Source organism: Microcaecilia unicolor, chromosome 4 (genome assembly GCF_901765095.1).
Source record: "Microcaecilia unicolor chromosome 4, aMicUni1.1, whole genome shotgun sequence".
NCBI classification, from domain to species: domain Eukaryota; kingdom Metazoa; phylum Chordata; class Amphibia; order Gymnophiona; family Siphonopidae; genus Microcaecilia; species Microcaecilia unicolor.
The window spans coordinates 10285886-10311364 of record NC_044034.1 but is presented as its reverse complement, the minus strand read 5'-3'; the positions used below and the strand labels follow the sequence as shown (position 1 = coordinate 10311364).

The following is a 25479-nucleotide window of genomic DNA, read 5'->3' as shown; positions in this document are numbered from 1 at the left end:
CATTGTGACATCACTGATGAGGTTGGCTCTTAGGCATTGGTGGAATGAGGCATTATGACATCACAATCTCAGCTCTGGATACCAGAGACTGAAACTCTTCACACTAAGGGGGGAAGTGGGCCAAGTATAGGACAGTCGAGCCATTGTGACATCACTGATGAGGTTGGCTCTTAGGCATTGGTGGAATGAGGCATTATGACATCACAATCTCAGCTCTGGTTAAATCACTGCTATATGTAATACTACTACTACTACTTAACATTTCTAGAGCGCTACTAGGGTTACGCAGCGCTGTACAATTTAACAAAGAGAGACAGTCCCTGCTCAAAGAGCTTACAATCTAATCTCTCTCCTTATCCCTAGATGCATGACTCCCATAATGCATAGGAGAGGTGCCGGTACCAGTTGGGTTCACTGCAGTGAACTTCACATAAAAGGTCCCAGGTACACATCACATCATAAACCCCTTATATTGTATGGTGAGCCCTTCAGGAATAGCAAAAAAAATGTCCTGTACCCAACTGTACACCTTATGCCTTCAGGTGTCACCTATATGTGGGTTCAGTAGGTATTTTGTGGGTTTTGGGTGACTCACACTTTGAAAAGGTTTGGACGGCTTCCTAAAGGAAAAGTCAATAGACCGTTATTAAATGGACTTGGGGAAAATCCACTATTTCTGGGATAAGCAGTATAAAATGTTTTGTACTTTTTTGGGATCTTGCCAGGTATATAGTGACCTGGATTGGCCATAGGAGCCAACTTTTCAAAATTATTGGGGGTGCTAAGCCCAATGGAAATGACCCCTCCCTGGACACATACAAGGAATTTTCTCAATATTCACCCACAGCACCCACAGAGTCGGCTCCAATGGGATTGGCCACTGTTGGAAACAGGATGCTGGGCTCGATGGACCTTTGGCCTTTCCCAGTATGGCAACACTTATGTACTTATGTACTAATGCAACTTGATATTATACTGAAGTTAACAGACTTTATTTCTGTCTTAGCAAGTGATGTTGTGCTAATTCATGTTTTTCTCCAAAAACCCTAGGCTGGCCAATGGCACAGTGGTAGTTCACCTACTGTGGTCTGATCCCCTGAGTTGGGTCTTTCATTTTCCCAGATCAGCTGGGGCTGGGATGTTATAGAGACAGAGATCACAACACATGGGAAGGGGGGAGGGTGCTGAAGTCCCACTCAAGAGTGACACTCAGGGCCCCTTTTAGTAAGCCACGTAAGCGTCTACGCGCACCCAATGTGTGCCAAAATGGACTTACCACCTGACTACTGCGTGACTCTTGTGGTAATTTCATTTTTTATGCCCGTCCACTACGTGCGTCGGACACAGGTAGCAGACGCACGCCAAGTGGCATCTGACATGCGTAGGTCATTACCACCCAAATTCTTTACCGCTAGGTCTATGGCTGGCGGTAAGGTCTGAGATCCAAAATGGACACACAGCAATTTTGATTTTGTCGCACGTCCATTTTCGGCAAAAATTTTAAAAAGACATTTTTTGTAGGTGCGCTGAAAAATAATTCTGAATGCGCCAAAAACCCGTGCCTACACTACCACAGGCCACTTTTTACCGTGACTTTGTAAAAGGACCACTTAGTGACCATATTCCAGTCTCATAGTGCAGGATTTTAGAAGGAGCTCTGGTTCATGGTTGCTGACCAAGGATCACTGATACAACTGCATTGCAAATGAAAGGTCATGAGGCCAGAATCCCAGCACTGGTTCCAATTGTCATGGAGTCCCAATAGGAGCAGGAGACAGATAGATAGATAGATAGATAGATAGATAGATAGATAGATAGATAACTGTTCCTTCACTCAATAATCCAACTTGTTTTCAATGAACTCTTGTTGCTGCTGTATCGTAAACCCAACTCAAACCTCATCGTTTCTGATAGACAATTCTGAGCACCCTGTGACGAATCTCCTTGGTTTTTACCCCATAAACAATGGGATTAACCATGGGTGGAATGAAGAGGTAGATGTTAGCTAGAATAATGTGAACCTGAGGAGCGATATTGTGGCCAAACCTGTGAGTGAAAAAGGAGAAAAGAGCAGGCACATAGGAAATGAGGATTACACAAATGTGGGAGCCACAGGTGCCAAAGGCTTTGACACGTGCATCATTGGAAGAAAGTCTTAAGACAGCCCTGACAATCATGATGTACGACAAGGCAATAAATAACACATCTAATCCAATCACCACAAGAGCGACAAATAATCCATACACTCTGTTGATTGTTGTGTCGGTGCATGCGATCTTAACTATGGCCATATGCTCACAATAGGTGTGAGAAATAACATTGGTTCTGCAGAAAGAGAGTTTCTTTATAAGAAAGGGACATGGTGTCATTAAAACAGTTCCTCTGATTATAGCTATCACACCAATCTTTGCTATTCTAGAGTTGGTTAGCAAAGTCTTGTATCTAAGTGGATTACAAATGGCAATATAGCGATCAAAAGCCATGGCCAACAAAACTGTTGACTCCATGATTGAGAAAGAATGAATAAAAAACATCTGAACCAGGCAGGCATCAAAATTGATTTCTCGGGAATTAAACCAGAAGAGACACAGAATCTTCGGCATAGTGGAAGATGACGCGATCAAGTCAATGATTGATAACATTGAAAGAAAAAGGTACATGGGTTTGTGTAAGTTTTCCTCTCTTGTTATAATGAAAAGAATGGTACAGTTTCCTGCAAGAGTTAAGATGTACATTGAGCACAGAGGTATCGAAATCCATAAATGTATTTCTTGCAGCCCCGGAATGCCGATCAAGATGAACGCTGAAGGATTGATGCTAGAGCTATTAAAAGAGGATGGGCTGAGATTCTCAACTGGCATGCTATCTGCTGTCAGACAATTATTCGGTTCCTATAAACAGTAAAAATAAATGTAAGATTAATAGGTGAAAATATACACCGTTTCAGTTAGATTCAGTAAATGGGACCTAAACAAATCAGCGCTGAAAACGCCTCACTTAAGCGGTATTCTATAAGCCACGTCTAAAGTTCGGTGCGGTTTATAGAATAACACTTAAGTGTTATGGTCATGCATAAATTTAGGTGTGACCATTTGTACCAATGAAAATGTGGTTCAAATGCCTGCACCTAAATTTACGCATGGAACACCCTTATTCTGTAATTACGCACGTAACTCAAAACCACATCCTCATTCCACCCTGAAAGGCCATTTCCATGCCCCCTTTTTCAGGCCAGACGTAAATTTTAGGTGCAGATTCTGTGATACGTATGTAATTGCAAGTAATTGCGTGTTCAAAAGCCAATTATTGGCACTAATTGACTTGTTGTTCAACTAATTTGCACAAGCAAATCAGAACCATGCCTAAATGTATGCTTGCAATTTTTGGCAACCTTTATGGAATCAAGGGGAGTTTGGGCCTAATTTTACAACAAGATACCAAGGTCAAAGTTAGGAGAAGGTGCTTACTTTAAGCCTATTGTACAAAGGGGTCTGTCATTCGGTTACACAGGATTGCGAGAGAGAGAGAGAGAGACTGGCACCTTAAAGCTATTGAAGAATGCTGAAATTTAATTTTTGCAATTGAAGTTTTAGTCTCCCTGATGCAGCAGTTGGCGAAACATGGTCCGTAGTGGGACCCTGCAAAAGATGAGGGGCCCATTTTCAAAAGAGAAAAAAATGTCCAAAAAGTGGCAGAAATCTGCATTTGGACGTTTTTCTCACAAAAAAAAAAAGTTCAAATTGGTATTTTCAAAACCAATTTTTGAAAATACCAATTTGAACTTTTTTTTTAGACATTTTTCTATTTTCTAATTTTTAGACATTTTTCTATGAAGTCCATCGGAAATGCATTCAAATCACAAGGGAGGCATGTCAGGGACGTGTTAAGGGTGGGATCTGGGCGTTCCTAACACTTGGGACATTTTTCTGCCGTAATGGAGCAAAACAAAAACATCCAGGGTTATAAGTTGGACATTTTGGTCTAGACCTGTTTTTATTAACAAGAAAGCCCTAAAAACAAAGTGCCCTAAATGACCAGGGAATCAGGGATTACCTCCCCTTACTCCCCCAGTGGTCCAGTGGCGTAGCCAAGGGTGGGCCCGGGTGGGCCCAGGCCCATCCACTTTGGGTTCAGACCCACCCAGTAGCAGCACATCTCTAATGTGGCTGGCAGGGATTCCCAAGCCCCAGCAGCCGAAAACACCTAACTGTCCCTCCTGCATACCTTTTAAATATCAGATCTTTGCCTGCTACAAGCAGCGACTGATACATACTGTTCACACCAGCCCTGCAGCCTTCCCTCTGATGTATTCCTGCTTATGCAGAAACAGGAAGTTATATCAGAGGGAAGGCTGTGGGGCCAACATGAGCAGTGTGTATTAGTTGCTGCTCGTTGCCAGTGAAAATCTGCTATTTAAAACGTATGCGGGGGAGGGGGATGTTTGAGAGACCATATGGCATGCAGGCGAGAGAGAGAGAGAGAGAGAGAGAGAGAGACCAAATTACTTGTAAGACAAGGCAGAGTTCTTCTGCCCACCCATCTTGGGCCTAGGCCCACCCAAAATTGGGTGTCTGGCTATGCCCCTGCAGTGGTCACTGATCCCTTCCCACCCAACAAATTATGATTAAAAACATTACTTACCAGCCTCTATGCCAGTCTAGTGGTGGGTGCAGTGCACTGCAGACAGGTGGACCTAGGCCCATACCTCCCCACCTGTTACACTTGCACTGGTAGCCCTCCAAAACCCACCAGAAACCCATTGTACCCACATTTAGGTGCCCCCTTCACCCAGAAGGGCTATTGTAATGGTGTATCGTTGGGGGTAGTGGGTTTTCGGGGGCTCAGCAGACAAGATAAAGGAGCAACAGTGAAATTTGTGCTTGGGCGCATTTGTTTGAAGTCCACTGCCCTGCCCCCTAAGGTGCCCCATTGCTCTCCTCGGACGTCTGTGTGGCCAGTCTACTAAGAATACTGGCTCCTCCTACATGCCAAGGGCTTGATTTTATGTGTTTTTCACTTGGATTTTCTAAAAATGGACCAAAAACATCTGACAAATAGGCATTTTTCTGTTTTGAAAATGGCTACTTTCCCCACTTGAAATTTGGACATTTTTAGCAAAACGTCCAAAGTTGCGGTGGCGTTCCTAGCCTGGCTGACACCCGGGGTGGATCGCTGATGCGCCCCCCCCCCGGGTGCAGCTCAACCCCCCCCCCCCGGGTGCATTTTTACCTGCTAGGGGGGTGCCGCGCGCCTTTTAGCTCCGAGTCCGCTCTTTCCCTCCCTGCTGCTCCCTCTGTCCCGGAACAGGAAGTAACCTGTTCCGCGCAGAGGGAACAGCAGGGAGAGAACGAGCGGACTTGGAGCCAACAGGCGCGTGGCACCCCCCTCCCAGCGGCGTGCACCCAGTGCGGACCGCCCCCCAATGGTACACCACTGCAAAGTTGCACTTAGACGTCATCTCAAAAATGCCCCTTTTTGTCTCTAGCACTGCTACAGTATATATTGAATTTGTTTGGATTTTAACACTATGCCAAGACATGTTGTTTACCTAATGGATACTTATGTGTGCAGTGATTACAAGGATGTGAAAAATTATCACATAAGGAAGCCCATGTGGGAATGGGACTTATAGACTGCCTTTCTATGATTTTTCCAACTACTTTCAAAGTGGTTTACATATTATATACAGGTACTTATTTGTACCTGGGGCAATGGAGGATTAAGGCCCTCATGATCAAAAGCAAACTCCGGCGCAAGAGGTTGTTAACGCCATACTAGCACCGGAGTTTGCTGCCGACCCATGATCAGAGCCCTCGAGCACCTGAAACAACGCACTCGAGGGCTCTTAGCGCAAGTAGCATGCAAATGCATGCTAATCAGCGCTTAACGCATTCATCCCCAATGATCAGCGACCAGCGCGCCAAAGATTGGGTCGCTGGCCGTGGCAAAATCAACGCCAGCTCTGGGCTGGCGTTAGACTTTGCGGATCATTGGGGAGGAATGGTGAGCCCTGTCCAGCATGTAGTTGCATGCTGGCAGGCCCCTGTTCCCCCCCAAAGCAAACGCCAAAAGGGGGCTGGAGGTCCGGTGGACCTCTGGTCCCCCTGACGATCCCACCCCCCCCCAAACTCCCAGAAATTGTGAAGTGGCCACCTCCGGCCAAACGCTCTCCCACCCTCCCACCCAGCGACGGGGGGGGCTGGAGGTACGGTGGGTCTCCAGCCCCCCCAAACCCCCAGAAATTGTGAAGTGGCCGACTCCGGCCAAACGCTTACCCACTCAGCAACGGGGGGGGGGGGGACCTCCAGCCCACCCCAACTCCTCCCCCCCCCAGCGTTCTCCTTTCAATCCCTGGTGGTCCGTGGTGACAACCCCCCTCCCGGCCCCCCTACCTTTCGTTGGAGGAGGGACGCAGCCTGCCTCCCTCCTCTTCCAGTCGACACCGCTCCAGTCAACACCACTGCAGTCGACACCGATTCCCTTACATGGTCTGTAGCCCCACCCAGCGCATCCCAGGATGCAATGGGCAGGGCTGGGCGCCGCCATTTTGCAGCGGTGTCGACTGGAAGAGGAGGGAGGCAGGCTGCATCCCTCCTCCAACGAAAGGTAGGGGGGCCGGGAGGGGGGTTGTCACCACGGACCACCAGGGATTGAAAGGAGAACGCTGGTGGAGCGGGGGGGGGAGGAGTTGGGGTGGGCTTTTTTTGAGGGGGGGTACTTGAGGGGACTGAGTACCAGCACCTTTTCTGTTGTCCCTCATCCACCCGGCCCTCCATGTCCCTCATCCTGTTAGACTGTCACTGAAATGGTTTGATGTTTCACTCATATATACTATCATCTATCAACATTGGCTTATCTGAAGAAGAAGGGCTGCCTTTGAAAGCTAATCAAAAAAATGTATTAAGCCAGTCCAATAAAAACGGTATCGTCTTATTCAGTGGCGTAGCAAGGGGGGGCGGGAGGGGCGGTCCGCCCCGGGTGTCAGCTCAGGGGGGGGTGCTCCCTGCCAGCTCCCCCCCCTCGGCGCATCGACAACCCCCGACCAGCTCCCGCACCCTACCTTTAAAAAGAATGTCGGAATCTGAGGCGAGGCGCAGCGCCTCGCGCCTGCCCTGCACGTAAAAGAAATGTGGACCGTCGGGCCTTCCCTTGCTCTGTCTGTCCCGCCCTCTGCTGACGCAACTTCCTATTTCCGCAAGGGCGGGACAGACGGAGCGAGAGAAGGCCCGATGGTCCACATTTCTTTTACGTGCAGGGCAGGCGCGAGGGGCTGCGCCTCACCTCGGATTCCGACATTCTTTTTAAAGGTAGGGTGCGGGAGCTGGTCGGAGGAGGGGGTGTCGATGCGCCGAGGGGGGGGGATGTCATCGTGCTGCACCCGGGGGGGGGGGGGGTGCAACGGCGAACCGCCCCACCCCGGGTGGCAGCCCCCCCCTGCTACACCACTGATCTTATTTTCTTTTCCATGTTTTATTTTATTCTATTTCTATTGATTACCTGTGGTCTGCTAAAATTGACAGAAGGTCTCCAAGTTTTAATGAAAGAGCTCAGGCTCTACACACCAGTTCTGCCTTGCCATAGATTCTGTGACTGGTTACAGGGGGCCTGGCTATTGTGGGGGTGGGTCCTTCAGTGATCACCCCACCCCTGAAGGGTGACCTGGCATTTGAGTACCAGCACCTTTTTTGCCAGAAAACAAAATGCACTGAAGGACACCGAGAACAGATAATAGGGACTGACCAATGAACTTCCAGCAGCCAGGCATAAAATAACCAATATTTTATTGGCAAAACACCCAAAATGAAAGACCCAACACAGGGCATGTTTCAGTGGAGGACAGTCTGCCTCAGGGATCAGGTTAATAAATCCCAATAAATAAACAGATGAATAAAATGCTCTGTCAACTTCAGTTTGGGTTGCAAAGATGATACAGAAGTCACCTACAAGTCCAGAGATACAAATTCACAGCTGGGTACTGTAAAGGAGCTGAAGCTAATTCTAGATCCACAGGTGAGCATAAAAACTTGGGAAAAATGTTTGTCTGCCCATTATGCAGGTTCATGTTTAGAATAATGGTACTTACACCCGTTAGGAGTTACGGATCAAGAAAGGGATCTGGGTGTCGTCGTCGATGATACGCTGAAACCTTCTGCTCAGTGTGCTGCTGCGGCTAGGAAAGCGAATAGAATGTTGGGTGTTATTAGGAAGGGTATGGAGTCCAGGTGTGCGGATGTTATAATGCCGTTGTATCGCTCCATGGTGCGACCGCACCTGGAGTATTGTGTTCAGTACTGGTCTCCGTATCTCAAAAAAGATATAGTAGAATTGGAAAAGGTACAGCAAAGGGCGACGAAAATGATAGTGGGGATGGGACGACTTTCCTATGAAGAGAGGCTGAGAAGGCTAGGGCTTTTTAGCTTGGAGAAGAGACGGCTGAGGGGAGATATGATAGAAGTGTATAAAATAATGAGTGGAATGGATCGGGTGGATGTGAAGCGACTGTTCACGCTATCCAAAAATACTAGGACTAGAGGGCATGAGTTGAAGCTACAGTGTGGTAAATTTAAAACGAATCGGAGAAAATTTTTCTTCACCCAACGTGTAATTAGACTCTGGAATTCGTTGCCGGAGAACGTGGTACGGGCGGTTAGCTTGACGGAGTTTAAAAAGGGGTTAGATAGATTCCTAAAGGACAAGTCCATAGACTGCTATTAAATGGACTTGGAAAAATTCCGCATTTTTAGGTATAACTTGTCTGGAATGTTTTTACGTTTGGGGAGCGTGCCAGGTGCCCTTGACCTGGATTGGCCACTGTCGGTGACAGGATGCTGGGCTAGATGGACCTTTGGTCTTTCCCAGTATGGCACTACTTATGTACTTATGTTTCTGCGTGTACATATTATTATTTGTTACATTTGTACCCCACATTTTCCCACCTATTTGCAGGCTCAATGTGGCTTACATAGTACCGTCAAAGGCGTTCGCCAAGTCGGTTAATAACACAGCATGTGGGTTTCCTGTGTGCTGCGGCCACTTGCAATGCAGTGGTAAACTGGCTGCATTTTCTATCCTTTTCATTAATGGCCATCTGCTAATTTCTCCTCTGTACCTGGATGTGCACTGCCTCAGTAGCTTTTGAACTTGTATATATAAGAAATTAAATTTAAAAATAAACATGATTTTCAAAGTCATTGGAGCCGGTGCTGTGGGTGCTTGAGCACTCCCAATATTGAGAAAATTCCTTGTATCTGGCCAGGGAAAGTTTATTTCCATTGGGCTTAGCACCCCCATTAATTTTGAAAAGTTGGCTCCTATGTTCAAAGTAATACTGAGTGTCCTTTTTAGTTTTCATTTTTAATTGCCAAATAATAAACCACATCTACTTTGCACCTTCTTTTTTTGTGGGTGCTCTTGAAGGATGTTGAAATTTCAGCCTAAACCCCGTCCCTGGGATCTCCTCCCCAAAACACAGGTAAAGGTGAAGGCACTGTGGAACCTTTACCCGCACACAGGGTGAGAAAGTTTCAAACTGCTGATTCACACAGGTAAAAGTCTTTGCATTTATGAAAATCCCTTAGACCAGAGGTTCCCAAACCTGGTCCTGGAGGCATCCCAGCTACTCTGGTTTTCAGGATATCCACAATGAATATTCATGAGAGAGATTTACATGCATTGTCTCCACCACATGCAAATCTCTCCCATGAACATTCATTGTGGATATCTTGAAAACCTGACTGGCAGGAGTGTCTCCAGGACCAGGTTTGGGAACCACTGCCTTAAGCAGTTGCTTTTCCTATCTTTGGGGCTGCATAAAGGGGGAAATGGGACTTGATATACCACCTTTCTGAGGTTTTTGCAACTACATTCAAAAGCAGTTTACATATACTCAGGTACTTATTTTGTACCAGGGGCAATGGAGGGTTAAGTGACTTGCCCACAGTCACAAGGAGCTGCAGTGGGAATCAAACCCAGTTCCCCAGAATCAGAGTCAGAGTCCACTGCACTAACCACTAGGCTACTCCTCCACTAGCAACATTCCATGTAGAATCTCAAATAGAAGCAACAGAATCTCAATAGTAGTAACATTCCATGTAGAATCTCAATAGTAGCAACATTCCATCTAGAATCTCCAATAGTAGCTACATTCCATAGAAAATCTCAAATAGTAGCAACAGAATCTCAATAGTAGCAACATTCCATGTAGAATCTCCAATAGTAGCAACATTCAATGTAGAATCTCAAATAGAAGCTACATTCCATAGAGAATCTCAAATAGTAGCAACAGAATCTCAAATAGTAGCAACATTCCATATAGAATCTCAAATAGGGAAAGGGAACTGGGACTTGATATACCACCTTTCTAAGGTTTTTGCAACTACAATCAAAGCAGTTTACATATATTTAGGTACTTATTTTGTACCAGGGGCAATGGAGGGTTAAGTGACTTGCCCAGAGTCACAAGCAGCTTCAGTGGGAACCGAACCCAGTTCCCCAGGATCAGAGTCCGCTGCACTAACCACTAGGCTACTCCTCCACAGAGCTCAGGACTGTTACTGCTTGAGCTCGTTAACCAGATTCATCGTTTTAATGCCCCTCAGTCACTACAGGGAGAAAATTTAACTGGCAAAGCTTCAATCATGCTTCCTTGCTCCTGGCATTAACAGGCAATTACCACTAGATTTTCTGAAGGTATAAATGAGAAGAATAATGACCTCATATCTCACTCATTCTGCCCAGTCTAAAAAACGGAGCAGTAACCCATGAAATGGAAAAAAAATCAGGCAGCTAGAATTTACAGTAGATACTACAGAGCTGAAAATCCCTGGGCAACTAAACAGGTTACACATCAAACACACACAGTGCAAATGTCTACATTTTAGGAACACACAACGTCAAGTACCATTATGGAACTCACCAAATCTCATCTAACAGGGTCACTCTTCCTATGACCGGAAGGACAGTTCTGAATATTGTTTCATGTGAGTCATATGCCAGTGTGACTAACTCATCTGGACTTTATGAGGCCATGGACTTAAATCCCTGCTGTATCACACCTTGCCAGAATCCTCAGTGGTTTATTTAGACCTGACTAATTAATGTCATTGGGTTGGTCTACTGGACTCCCTCTATAGGCGATTTAGCCTTGTTTGCCTTCCAAGGGTTCTACAAGTCAGTCCACAAGGATTATAAAGTGTTACCTCCGGATTCCTGATGCGAATGAACATGCCGTGTACTGAAAATGAAACAGAGAAACATAGGGTTAGATATTCAGCCCACGGCAGTCAGCGTTATTTTAAACACTGACCATCACAGACCAAATGAGACCCTCAGATTCAGAGCTAGATCGAATCTGGTTGCTGGCATTGAATATCGGGATCAGTGACAGCACATGTAACGATAGTGACATATGCGGAGGGGCCTTTTCAATATGACCTCTAAGTCCGAGTTTGGATGTTTTACTTATCAATAGAAATCAAACAAAATAAAACATGGAAAAGAAAATAAGATGATACCTTTTTTATTGAACATAACTTAATACATTTCTTGATTAGCTTTCGAAGGTTGCCCTTCTTCCTCAGATCGGAAATAAGCAAATGTGGTAGCAGATAGTATATATGAGAGAAACATCAAAGCATTACTTTGACAGTCTGACAGGGTGGGAGGAGGGGGTGGGTAGGAGGTATGCATGGGGACATCAAAGCATATCATTGATATTCTAACAGGATGGGTGTGGATAGGTGAGGGGAGGGTGATCAACAGATCTGAGGAAGAAGGGCAACCTTCGAAAGCTAATCAAGAAATGTATTAAGTTATGTCCAATAAAAAAGGTATCATCTTATTTTCTTTTCCATGTTTTATTTTGTTTGATTTCTATAGATTCTACATGGACTGTTGCTATTGCACTAGCAACATTCCATGTAGAAGTCGGCCCTTGTAGATCACCAATGTGGCCGCGCAGGCTTCTGCTTCTGTGAGTCTGACGTCCTGCACGTACGTGCAGGACGTCAGACTCACAGAAACAGAAGCCTGCGCAGCCTTCTACATGGAATGTTGCTAGTGGAATAGCAACATTCCATGTAGAATCTCCAATCTCCAATAGTATCTATTTTATTTTTGTTACATTTGTACCCTGCGCTTTCCCACTCATGGCAGGCTCAATGCGGCTTACATGGGGCAATGGAGGGTTAAGTGACTCACAGAAACAGAAGCCTGCGCAGCCTTCTACATGGAATGTTGCTAGTGGAATAGCAACATTCCATGTAGAATCTCCAATAGTAGCAACATTCCATGTAGAATCTCCAATAGTATCTATTTTATTTTTGTTACATTTGTACCCTGCGCTTTCCCACTCATGGCAGGCTCAATGCGGCTTACATGGGGCAATGGAGGGTTAAGTGACTCACAGAAACAGAAGCCTGCGCAGCCTTCTACATGGAATGTTGCTAGTGGAATAGCAACATTCCATGTAGAATCTCCAATAGTAGCAACATTCCATGTAGAATCTCCAATAGTATCTATTTTATTTTTGTTACATTTGTACCCTGCGCTTTCCCACTCATGGCAGGCTCAATGCGGCTTACATGGGGCAATGGAGGGTTAAGTGACTCACAGAAACAGAAGCCTGCGCAGGAATGTTGCTAATGGAATAGCAACATTCCATGTAGAATGTCCAATAGTAGCAACATTCCATGTAGAATCTCCAATGGTATCTATTTTACTGTCATAGTAATGCTTGAATGTTTTCACTTATATACACTGTCAGCTAGCACATTTGCTTATTTCCGATCTGAGGAAGAAGGGCAACCTTCGAAAGCTAATCAAGAAATGTATTATGTCCAATAAAAAAGGTATCATCTTATTTTCTTTTCCATGTTTTATTTTGTTTGATTTCTATTGATAACCTTAAGAGTGGACTAACACGGCTACCACACTCCTCTACTTAAGATGTTTTACTTAAAATGTCCAAAATTCAAGTGGGGAATATAGCCATTTTTCAAAACAGCAAAAGGTCTTTCCTTTCTTTTTCTTTTTTTTCCTCGAATATAGCTATTTGCTAGATGTTTTTGTGCTCTGTGCATTTATCTTTTTGGTCCATTAAAAAAAAAAAAATAATAAGTCCAAGTGAAAAATGTACAAAATCAAGCCATTGGGATGTAGAAGGAGCCAACATTCTTAGTAGACTGGCCACACAGACATCCCAGGAGAGCAATGGGGCACCTAAGGGGCACTGCAGTGCACTTTGCATTAAAAAGTCTCAGGTGACGCACTGAACACGCTTGAGCTCTCTCGTGTTCAGCTAAAACGAACTGATTCTTCGATAACAATTATGCCCCATACTAAAAGAAAAGGTCTGATTCAGGCTGAAGCCTTGGCAGCCAGAACCTCTTCACCATCGCAGCTGACCATAGAGAGGTTCGTGGTGAAAACGCCTGATCAGAAATCTGGGAGGAACCCCGCTGTCCCAGGAGGAGGAGACCCCTGTGACCAGGGGCTAGATGTTACACTCTCACCCCCCGGATATCAATCCATCGCCTCCGCCCGCAGCTTTCTTGTCCCAGCTGAGGTCGTCGGAATCGGAAGACGGCGAAGAACGGCCTCAGGTAAGAGGCTTTGTTGATGGGAAGGCTTACAGAGGTCTGGGGCCTTTGAATCCCCAGCTATTGGATAGATCTTTGTCATCTAAACCGGAGCCGGTTACTTTGGAAAGCATCTGGCAAGCTCTCCAAAATCTTGACATTAAACTGACTAATTCTATTCAAGAGATTTCTACGCTGGTAACTACGGTTGATACACTTTCTAAATCGTTTGAAAAAACTAAAACAGACTCCGCTAACCAAATGTCTGAAAGAAAAGAAGAAGTGAAAAAGTTACAAGATTTTTCTTTGGAGACGATAAAAGATAAAAATTTGATTAGCACAAAAATTGAACAAATCGAAAATTATAATCGTAGACTGAATCTTAAACTTTCCCAGAAGTCTGGGGTCTACTCCTCTTGAAGCGTTTAAAAAATATGTGATAGAAGTTTTGAACTATTTTTCAGATCTTATTCCCCCAATGAACCGAATATGTGTATATTCCAACTAAAAAGATCCAAGAGGGAGAAAACCGCGGACGTTATACTGCAACGATCTTTACAAAAAGAACAAGAGAAATATGATCTTAATTTAACGGAAATTCTAGAATCATCCATAACTGAGGATTCAGGAAGAATGACTTTGTTAGTTTCATTTATAGTTGAACAAGACATGGAAGCTGTAAAACGTATGTAAATACGCCTCACCCCATGTGTGGAACAAACTCCCTGAGCCCATACGCCAGGCCCCCTCCCTGCCCATCTTCAAATCATTGCTCAAAGCCCACCTCTTTAATGTCGCCTTCGGCACCTAACCACCACACCTCTACTCAAGAAATCTAGACTGCATCAACTTGACATTTCGTCCTTTAGATTGTAAGCTCCTCTGAGCAGGGACCGGCCTTCTTTGTTGATTTGTACAGCGCTGCGTAACCCTAGTAGCGCTCTAGAAATGTTAAGTAGTAGTAGTAGTAATATTCCTTGTATGTGTTCAGGGAGGAGTTATTTCCATTGGGCTTAGCACCCCCAATAATTTTGAAAAGTTGGCTCCTCTGTATTCAAGTATTGTACTTGGTGAAAATTTTTATAAATTAATAAATAAATAAAGTAAAAAAAAAAAAGTCTCAGGTACATATCTCACCGTTACTCTCTTATATTGTATGGTGAGCCCTCCAAAACCCACCAAAAACTTACTCTACTACAATAGCCCTTATGTCTGCAAGTGTCACCTATATGTGGGTACAGTAGGTTTTGAGGGTGTTTGGGTGGGGGGCTGACACATTCCACCACAAGTGTAATGGTTAGAGTAGATTATGGACCTGATCCCCTTCACAGTGCACTGACCACTGACCACTGGGCGACTCCAGGGACCCGCTTGCTGCTGTCATAGAGGCTGGTATGTACTGTTTCATTCACATCTTTGGGAGAAGGGATCAGTGATCACTGAGGAAGTATGTGGTTGGGGGGGGGGTCGTTCCTTTATTCCTCGGTGGTCATCTGGCTTAGTCATTATTAAAGCAGGTCTAGACCAAAACATTTTAGTCCTGGACATTTTCGTTTTGTTTCATTATGGCTGAAAAACGTCCCGATTTTAGGAATGCCCAAATCCCACCCTTAACACGCCCCTGACATGCCCCCTTGAGACCTGGATGCATTGCAGACAAACTGCATAGTAGATTAATATCTGCAAAATGGGTTTCGATAATACCGATTTGGATGCAGGGCCGTGCCAACGCGGTAAGCGAGGTAAGCGTGGCAGGGGGTGCCCCGCCGCACCATGCTTGCCTCGCCCTCCCGCTCCCATGTCCCAACTGCCCGCCCTCTTCTCCCCCCAACAAAATCTCTTTTAAATTTACCTCCGTCCGGCTGGCAGGGCAGCGAACGGCGCAGCGTCAATGAAGGAGGCGGCGCTCCCGACGTCTCTACTAGTCTTCCCTTCGCTCAATGTCCCGCCTTCTTCTGACGTCAAGGAAATGACGTCAGAAGAAGGCGGGACATTGAGCGAAGGGAAGACTAGTAGAGACGTCGGGAGCGCCGCCTCCTTCACTGACGTCAGAAGAAGGCGGGACATTGAGCGAAGGGAAGACTAGTAGAGACGTCGGGAGCGCCACCTCCTTCACTGACACTGCGCCTTCGCTGCCTTGCCAGCCAGACGGAGGTAAATTTAAAAGAGATTTTGTTGGGGGCAGAAGAGGGCGGGCAGTTGGGACATGGGAGCGGTAGTGCAGGGGAGAGAGGACAGCGATCATCTTCATGGGGGGGGGGGCGCGCCACCCGATCCCTTGCAGGGGGGCGCCACAGACCCTTGGCACAGCCCAGTTTGGACGTTTTGCTGAGAAAAATATCCAAATGATACTTTGTGCCACTTTTTAGATGTTTTTCTCTTTCGAAAATTAGCTCCATAGTAACATAGTAGATGATGGCAGATAAAGACCTGTATTGCCCATCTAGGCTTCCCAACAAGATAAACTCATAGCATAAGGTATGAACTGATACATTATTTATTTATTGCATTTGTACCCCACATTTTCCCACCTATTTGCAGGCTCAATATGGCTTACATAGTACCGTCAAAGGCGATTGCCCAGTCGGTGGATAACAAATACAAAGTTGTATAGTGATCGTATGAGGTATAAGTGGAGGGTCGGAATGGATGAAGATCGCGTGATGTCCTGTTCGATCATAGTCATTCTGTGTTGCTAGGTGAAGAGGGTTACGTGGGGTCGTTGGGGTAGGCCTTTTTGAAGAGGTTGGTTTTTAGTGATTTCCTGAAGTTCAGGTGGTCATGGATTGTTTTCACCGCTTTCGGGAGGTCATTCCATAGTTGTGCGTTTTTGTAGGAGAAGCCGGCTGCATAAGTTGTTTTGTATTTCAGTCCTTTGCAATTTGGGTAGTGTAGGTTTAGGTAGGATCTTGATGATCTGACTTTTTTTTCTTATTATGCTTTTTATTGTGTTGCTCCATCTTTATGGAATTCGCTATCGCCATTGCTACATAGAGGGGCATAATGGAACAGAAACGCCTATCTCCATGGGCGTTTATCTCCGAGAACGGGTCCGTGAAGGGGCGGAGTGAACCGTATGTTCAAAACAAAATAGACGCCCATGTTTTATTCGCCAAGGTGTGAGCTGGGCGTTTTTGCTTTTCACCGATAATGGAAAATGAAATCGCCCAGCTCAAAAACGAATACATCCAAGGCATTTGTTCGTGGGAGGGGCCAGGATTCATAGTGCACTGGTCCCCCTCACATGCCAGGACACCAACCGGGCACCCTAGGGGGCACTTTTACAAAAACAAAAAAAAAGGTAAAAGAGCTCCCAGGTGCATAGCACCCTTCCCTTGGGTGTTGAGCCCCCCAAATCCCCCTCAAAACCCACTGCCCACAAGTCTACACCAGTACTATAGCCCTAAGGGATGAAGGGGGGCACCTACATGTGGGTACAGTGGGTTTGGGGGGGTTGGACGACTAGTAGCATTAAGCAGCACAATTGTAACAGGTAGGGGGGGGATGGGCCTGGGTCCACCTGCCTGAAGTCCACTGCACCCCCTAACAACTGCTCCAGGGACCTGCATACTGCTGCCAGGGAGGTGGGTATGACATTTGAGGGTGAAAGTAAAAAGTTGTGAAACATCATTTGTTGTGGTGGGAGGGGGTTAGTGACCACTGGGGGAGTCAGGGGAGGTCATCCCCGACTCCCTCTGGGGGTCATCTGGTCATTTAGGTCACTTTTTGGGGCCTTATTCGTGAAAAAACAGGGTCCAGGAAAAGTGCCCTAAATTCTAGCTACAAACGCATCCATTATCGGCGAAGGGCGCCCATCTCTGTTCGGGTGATAACCACGCCCCAGTTCCGCCTTCACCACGCCTCCGACACGCCCCCGTCAACTTTGTGCGCATCCGCGACGGAGTGCAGTTGAAAGCGTCCAAAGTTCGGCTTTCGATTATACCGCTTTATTTGTTTTTGTGAGAAGAACGCCCATCTCCCGATTTAGGTCGGAACTTGGGCGTTATTCTCGTTCGATTATAAGCTGGATAGTAACATAGTACATGACGGCAGAAAAAGACCTGCACGGTCCATCTAGTCTGCCCAACAAGATAAACTCATATGTGCTACTTCTTGTGTATACCTTACCTTGATTTGTATCTGCCATTTTCAGTCTTGCCCAGAACTAGCCCCGCCTTTCCCACATTTGAAGCATCCTTGAAGACACATTATTTAAGGTTGCATTCGGAGACACCCACTAACTAGTCGTGTGGATATCGTCTAGCACTGGGGCATCTATGGCCTGTATACTGTTATGAATGTTAACCAGTGGTGTGCTGGAAAATTTTTAACAACAGGTTCTCTCTCTGGGCATAGCCTGCAATTTCTTGGGGGGGGGGGGAGGCCCAGGGTGGACTAGGGAGGCAGCGCATTCCTCTCTTTCTCCCTCCCTGCCAGCAAAGGTATGCTTACTACTACTACTTGACATTTCTAAAGCACTACTAGGGTTACACAGCGCTGTATAATTTAACATAGAAGGACAGTCCCTGCTCAAAGGAGCTTACAATCTAAAGGCCATGCCCGCGTGGAGTCCTGGCGTGATGCTCAGAGCCAGAAACAAACAGCGGGGAGCAGCGGCAGTCCATTTATTTGGCTGGCGGGGCTCAGTATCACTGCCACCAAAGGTAAAGGAGTTCAGAGATGCCAAGGTGGCCCATCTCAAAGCTGGAGATTTACCACTGCTAATTCTGGAGATTGAAGGCCAATGAATGAGGTTTTTCTTGTGGGCTCCAGCCATGTCTAAAACCAGTTCTGGCAGACGCACATTCCAAAACTTACATATACATAATACATCCAAAAATGATTATCTTCTCATTTCCATCTTCCAAACTTCCAGACAGCAGCTGCACAGATCAGCAGGACCCAAAACAGTCCAAAACAAGTAAAGTCAAAAGCACAATTTACACCTAATTATTCAACAACCCTTAGGATTCACCTTTGGGTTTAAAAAGCAAAACAATGTGCATGTACATAAGTGTAGAAAATAGGTGTCTGTAAATGCTTCCAGTGGAGTGGAGGAGTAGCCTAGTGGTTAGTGCAGTGGAACATGGAATGTTGCTGCTAGTGGAGATTCTACATAGAATGTTGCTACTATTGAGATTCTTTTGCTACTATTTGAGATTCTACATGGAATGTTGCTACTATTGAGATTCTGTTGCTATTATTTGAGATTCTAGATGGAATTTTGCTACTATTGGAGATTCTAGATGGAATGTTGCTACTATTGAGGTTCTGTTGCTACTATTTGAGATTCTACATGGAATGTTGCTACTATTGAGATTCTGTTGCTACTATTTGAGATTCTACGTGGAATGTTACTACTATTGAGATTCTTTTGCTACTATTTGAGATTCTACATGGAATGTTGCTACTATTGAGATTCTGTTGCTACTATTTGAGATTCTACGTGGAATGTTACTACTATTGAGATTCTTTTGCTACTATTTGAGATTCTACATGGAATGTTGCTACTATTGAGATTCTGTTGCTATTATTTGAGATTCTAGATGGAATTTTGCTACTATTGGAGATTCTAGATGGAATGTTGCTACTATTGAGATTCTGTTGCTACTATTTGAGATTCTACATGGAATGTTGCTATTCCACTAGCAACATTCCATGTAGAAGCCTGCCCTTGCAGATCAGCAATGTGGCTGCGCAGGCTTCTGTTTCTGCACATACGTGGAGGACGTCAGACTCACAGAAACAGAAGCCTGCATGGCTGTATTGCTGATCTGCAAGGGCAGGCTTCTACATGGAATGTTGCTACTGGAGGAGTAGCCTAGTGGTTAGTGCAGTGGACTTTGATCCTGGGGGACCGGGTTTGATTCCCACTTCCGCTCCTTGTGACTCTGGGCAAGTCACTTAACCCTCCATTGCCCCTGGTACAAAATAAGTACCTGAATATATGTAAACCGCTTTGAATGTAATTGCAGAAACCTCAGGAAGGCGGTATATCAAGTCCCATTCCCCTCCCCCCTTCCATACTAACAGCCACTAATGAAGACATTTTGTGTGTGGTCATTAACTGATAAAATGGGAAGTACAGCCATGCTAAGAAGTGGCCTCAGTGCGTGGAAAAGCCCCTTCAAAGAACGTATTGCTTTCAAAATCTGCACCATGTTCCACAATAATTATCTACGGAGAAGCCCTGGGGTACATGACAGACCTCATAGACCTACCAACAAGAAATACAATCAGATCACCATGAGCATACCTAAATCTCCACTACCCAAGCTGCAAAGGAATCAAATACAAGTCAACTTATGCTTCCAGCTTCTCCTACATCAGCACACAACTGTGAAACGCACTACCAAAAGCTGTGAAAACAATGTACGCCCACCTCTTCAGTGCACAGACCGTATAAGTGTGGCCAGCCCTATCCCCGCCTCCCAACCACCAACCCCGCCTCCCAACCACCGGCTCTGGCACAGACCGTATAAGTCTGCCCAGCACTAGTCCCACCTCCCAACCACCAGCCCCGGCACAGACCGTATAAGTCTGCCCAGCACTAGCCCCGCCTCCCAACCACCAGCCCCGGCACAGACCGTAAAAGTCTGCCCAGCACTAGCCCTGTCTCCCAACCACCAGCTCTGCCACCCATTCTAGGCTACGCTCCTGAGGATCCCTTCCTTCTGCACAGGATTCCTTTATGTTTATCCCAGACATTGTATAACTCCTCCTCGCTACGAATCCCCAATTGTCTAAAACACACGATTCTTCTTCGACCACAATAACTCTTTGTTATTTGTTTCCCTGCCGGAGATGGCGAACGCCTCTACTGTACTATGTAAGCCACATTGAGCCTGCAAATTGGTGGGACAATGTGGGATACAAATGTAACAGATAATAATAATAATAATAGTGCAGCTTAGTAAAAGGGCCTCTTTGTGTGCTAACCTATGGCCGGTTAAGTCTGAATGTGAACTTTTCCAGCGTGCGCTAGCCAGAGTTTTTAAAAAAATGGAACTTCAATGCCAGAAGCCCACACAGGACCAGCATTGAATTTCTAGTTTGAGCACCATCAACAGACAAAAAAAACGCTGCCCCTGGCCGGCTGAATATCAGCTAGATTGTTTATTTCATTTGAAGATTGCCCACTTACAAATGTAAGGGCCAATTTTGCAACATCTTGTAAAACCTAGTTAGGCAAAAGGAGTTAATTAAGGAACGAGAAAGGGACCTGGGAGTCAGTGCTGTAGCGAGGGCTAATGGAACCCGGGGCGGGTCGCAGCTGCGCACCCCCCCCCCCAGGTGCAGCACGGCGCGACCCCCCTCTGTGGCGCAACCCCCCCGGACCGCATTCTTACCTGCGGGAGGGCCGATCCGCTCCGAGTGCACGTCACTTGGAGCTGCGTCGGCCCCGCTGGTTCCCTGCTCTCTCTGCCCCGGAACAGGAAGTAACCTGTTCCGGGGCAGAGAGGGCAGGGAACCAGCGGGGCCGGCACCCTCCCAAGCACGTGCACCCAGGGCGGACTGCCCCTCCCGCCCCCCTTTCTACGCCACTGCTGGGAGTCATCATTGATGATACGTTGAAACCTTCTGCTCAGTGTCCTGCTGCGGCTAAGAAAGCAAATAGAATGTTAAGTATTATTAGGAAAGGAATGGAAAACAAAAATGAGGACGTTATAATGCCACTGTATCGGTCCATGGTGCGACCGCACCTAGAGTATTGTGTTCAATTCTGGTCACCGCACCTCAAAAAGATATAGTGGAATTAGAAAAGGTGCAGAGAAGGGCGGCGACAAAGATGATTAAGTGGGTGGTACAACTTTCCTATGAGGAAAGGCTAAAGTGGCTAGGGCTCTTCAGCTTGGAGAAAAAGCGGCTGAGGGGTGATATGATAGAGGTCTATAAAATAATGAGTGGAATGGAAAAGATAGATATGGAGCGTCTGTTTACGCTTTCCAAAAATACTAGGACAAGGGGGCGTGCGATGAAGCTGGAATGCAGTAAATTTAAAACAAATAAGAGAAAATGTTTCTTTACTCAGCGCGTAATTTGACTCTGGAATTCGTTGCTGGAGAATGTGGTTAAGGCGGTTAGCTTACCAGAGTTTAAGAAAGGTTTGGAGGGCTTCCTGAAGGAAAAGGCCATAGAATGTTATTAAATGGACGTAGGGAAAAATCCACTATTCCTGGGACAAGCGGTACAAAATGCTTTGCTCCATGGATCTTGTCGGGTGATTGTGACCTGGATTGGCCACTGTCGGAGACAGGGTGCTGGGCTACATGGACTTTTGGTCTGTCCCGGTGTGGCGATGCTTATGTCTTATGTATGCGGTCCCATTTATAAACAAAACCTGGCCTATTTACCCCTGGATTCTATATAGCCCGCCTAGCATTCTGTGACAGTATCCAAGTGTATTCTATAACAACGCGCATAACTTAATTGGCTTAACAAGCCAACCAGCATTGTTAACAGCACTTAGCAAGCAATAATGAGCACTAATTGTTAATAATTAGAATTTAGGCGCACAGATCCCTAAGAGTATTCTGTAACGCACTGCGCCTCAATTTTAATGCATGCAGGCACAAAAGGGCATATTTATGGGTGGGGAAACGTGCGTTTCATGGGCATTCTAAAATTTACGCACGCTGTTATAGAATATGGATGTTAACCGCAGTTAAATCGTATTTTGATAATGCTACTTTGAATGTCTTTTTGCATTCCTTAGTTATTTCAAAGTTGGACTATGGTAGCATTAGATATTTGAGAATGGTGCGTTATGTATGGAAAAGATTGCGGACGTTGAGAACGTGAGTTAGGAAGTATTGGGTGGAGGGATCATGTGACGCCACTGAATATTCGATTCCACTGGTTGCCTATGAAATACTGATCACTTTATAAAGATTTGACGCCAGTACATTAAATATTGCATAAGGGGATACCCTCTTATTTAGCACCTATGGTTCGTTTCTGTGCTCCAGTTAGAACGCTGAGATCTGCTAATACTTTTCTGCTGGTTCTTCCTTATTCTTTACAGGTGCATTTGTTACTAGGGAAAATGCTTTTTTTTTCTGGCGCGTGCCACTTTTATGGAATCAGCTTCCATTGGAACTGTGGTGGGGGGGGGGGCGGAATGTAATTCAAACATAAGAACATAAGTATTCCCATTCTGGGAAAGACCAAAGGTCCATCGAGCCCAGCATCCTGTTTCCAACAGTGGCCAATCCAGGTCACAAGTACCTGGCAGAAACCTCAAAGAAGAACAAGATTCTGGAATCCCAGAGTAGCAACATTCAATGTAGAACCCCAAAGAGTAGCAAGATTCTAGAATTCTAAAGAATAACAAGATTCCATGCAGAATTTCTTAATGTAGCAACATTCCATTTAGAACCCCAAAGAGTAGCAAGATTCCATTCAGAATCCTACATACATAAGTGTTGCCATACTGGGACAGACTGATGGTCCATCAAGCCCAGCATCCTGTTTCCAACAGTGGCCAATCCAGGTCACAAGTACCTGGCAGAAACCTCAAAGAAGAACAAGATTCTGGAATCCCAGAGTAGCAACATTCCATGTAGAACCCCAGAGAGTAGCAAGATTCCATTCAGAATCCCAAGTACATAAGTGTTGCCATACTGGGACAGACCAAAGGTCCATCGAGCCCAGCATCCTGTTTCCAACAGTGGCCAATCCAGGTCACAAGTACCTGGCAGAAACCTCAAAGAAGAACAAGATTCTGGAATCCCAGAGTAGCAACATTCAATGTAGAACCCCAAAGACTAGCAAGATTCTAGAATTCTAAAGAATAACAAGATTCCATGCAGAATTTCTTAGTGTAGCAACATTCCATTTAGAACCCCAAAGAGTAGCAAGATTCCATTCAGAATCCTACATACATAAGTGTTGCCATACTGGGACAGACTGATGGTCCATCAAGCCCAGCATCCTGTTTCCAACAGTGGCCAATCCAGGTCACAAGTACCTGGCAGAAACCTCAAAGAAGAACAAGATTCTGGAATCCCAGAGTAGCAACATTCCATGTAGAACCCCAGAGAGCAGCAAGATTCCATTCAGAATCCCAAGTACATAAGTGTTGCCATACTGGGACAGACCAAAGGTCCATCAAGCCCAGCATCCTGTTTCCAACAGTGGCCAATCCAGGTCACAAGTACCTGGCAGAAACCTCAAAGAAGAACAAGATTCTGGAATCCCAGAGTAGCAACATTCCATGTAGAACCCCAGAGAGTAGCAAGATTCCATTCAGAATCCCAAGTACATAAGTGTTGCCATACTGGGAAAGCCCAAAGGTCCGTCGAGCCCAGCATCCTGTTTCCAACAGTGGCCAATCCAGGTCACAAGTACCTGGCAGAAACCTCAAAGAAGAAGAAGATTCTGGAATCCCAGAGTAGTAACATTCCATGTAGAACCCCAGAGAGAAGCAAGATTCCATTCAGAATCCCAAGTACATAAGTCTTGCCATACTGGGAAAGCCCAAAGGTCCATCGAGCCCAGCATCCTTTTTCCAACAGTGGCCAATCCTGGTCACAAGTACCTGGCAGAAACCTCAAAGAAGAACAAGATTCTGGAATCCCAGAGTAGCAACATTCCATGTAGAACCCCAGAGAGTAGCAAGATTCCATTCAGAATCCCAAGTACATAAGTGTTGCCATACTGGGACAGACCAAAGGTCCATCAAGCCCAGCATCCTGTTTCCAACAGTGGCCAATCCAGGTCACAAGTACCTGGCAGAAACCTCAAAGAAGAACAAGATTCTGGAATCCCAGAGTAGCAACATTCCATGTAGAACCCCAGAGAGTAGCAAGATTCCATTCAGAATCCCAAGTACGTAAGTGTTGCCATACTGAGACAGAGCAAAGGTCCATCGAGCCCAGCATCCTGTTTCCAACAGTGGCCAATCCACGTCACAAGTACCTGGCAGAAACCTCAAAGAAGAACAAGATTCTGGAATTCCAGAGTAGCAACATTCCATGTAGAACCCCAGAGAGTAGCAAGATTCCATTCAGAATCCCAAGTACATAAGTGTTGCCATACTGAGACAGACCAAAGGTCCATCAAGCCCAGCATCCTGTTTCCAACAGTGGCCAATCCAGGTCACAAGTACCTGGCAGAAACCTCAAAGAAGAACAAGATTCTGGAATCCCAGAGTAGCAACATTCCATATAGAACCCCAGAGAGTAGCAAGATTCCATTCAGAATCCCAAGTACATAAGTGTTGCCATACTGGGACAGACCAAAGGTCCATCAAGCCCAGCATCCTGTTTCCAACAGTGGCCAATCCACGTCACAAATACCCGGCAAGATCCCAAAAATGTACAAAACATTTTATACTGCTTATCCCAGAAATAGTGGATTCTCCCCAAGTCCATTTAATATCGGTCTATGGACTTTTCCTTTAGGAAGCCATCCATAAGTACATAAGTAATGCCACACTGGGAAAAGACCAAGGGTCCATCGAGCCCAGCATCCTGTCCACGACAGCGGCCAATCCAGGCCAAGGGCACCTGGCAAGCTTCCCAAACGTACAAACATCCTATACATGCTATTCCTGGAATTGTGGATTTTTCCCAAGTCCATTTAGTAGTGGTTTATGGACTTGTCCTTTAGGAAATCGTCTAACCCCTTTTAAACTCTGCCAAGCTAACCGCCTTCACCACGTCCAAACCTTTTTTAAACTCCGCTAAGCTAACCGCCTTTACCATATTCTCTGACAACAGTTTAAAGTGAAATTAAAAACATATTTTTTTCAAATGGTCTTTGGATCCCTGGGCTGACCATGGTGGAGTCATCTGATGGCCTGTGGAAATATGGTGTGTATGGAATTATAACGATGGGTGGGCTTGTGCCTGATAGGGTTTTGGGTTTTTTTTTTTTTAGCTTTTCCTGGTGTTCTTTT

General features: G+C 45.7%; 2 protein-coding genes across 3 annotated transcripts in view; one reads left to right on the top strand and one right to left on the bottom strand.

Annotated features, from left to right (window-relative positions):
- LOC115468279 (E3 ubiquitin-protein ligase TRIM39-like) overlaps positions 1-25479 on the top strand; it is a 1086936-nt gene that overhangs the window by 817589 nt on the left and 243868 nt on the right. The gene's annotated exons all lie outside the window — the stretch shown is intronic.
- Positions 1899-7467, bottom strand: LOC115468301 (putative olfactory receptor 52P1). 2 transcript variants are annotated; one of them, XM_030199935.1, is made up of 2 exons: positions 7444-7467; positions 1899-2849 (listed from the first exon to the last, which is right to left on the bottom strand). In XM_030199935.1, the coding sequence occupies exons 1-2, from the start codon at positions 7465-7467 to the stop codon at positions 1899-1901; spliced, it is 975 nt and encodes a 324-aa protein (XP_030055795.1). The 2 variants fall into 2 exon arrangements, with proteins under 2 accessions (XP_030055795.1, XP_030055794.1); XM_030199934.1 differs by lacking the exon at positions 7444-7467 and having other exon boundaries at positions 1899-2861.

Coding starts and splice junctions, on each gene's coding strand:
- LOC115468301 (XM_030199935.1), bottom strand. CDS start 7,467: ATGGAAAAGAAAATAAGATCAGTG. Junction 2,850..7,443: donor AAAAGAAAATAAGATCAGTG/GTGTAGCAGGGG, acceptor ATGCCAGTTGAG/AATCTCAGCCCATCCTCTTT.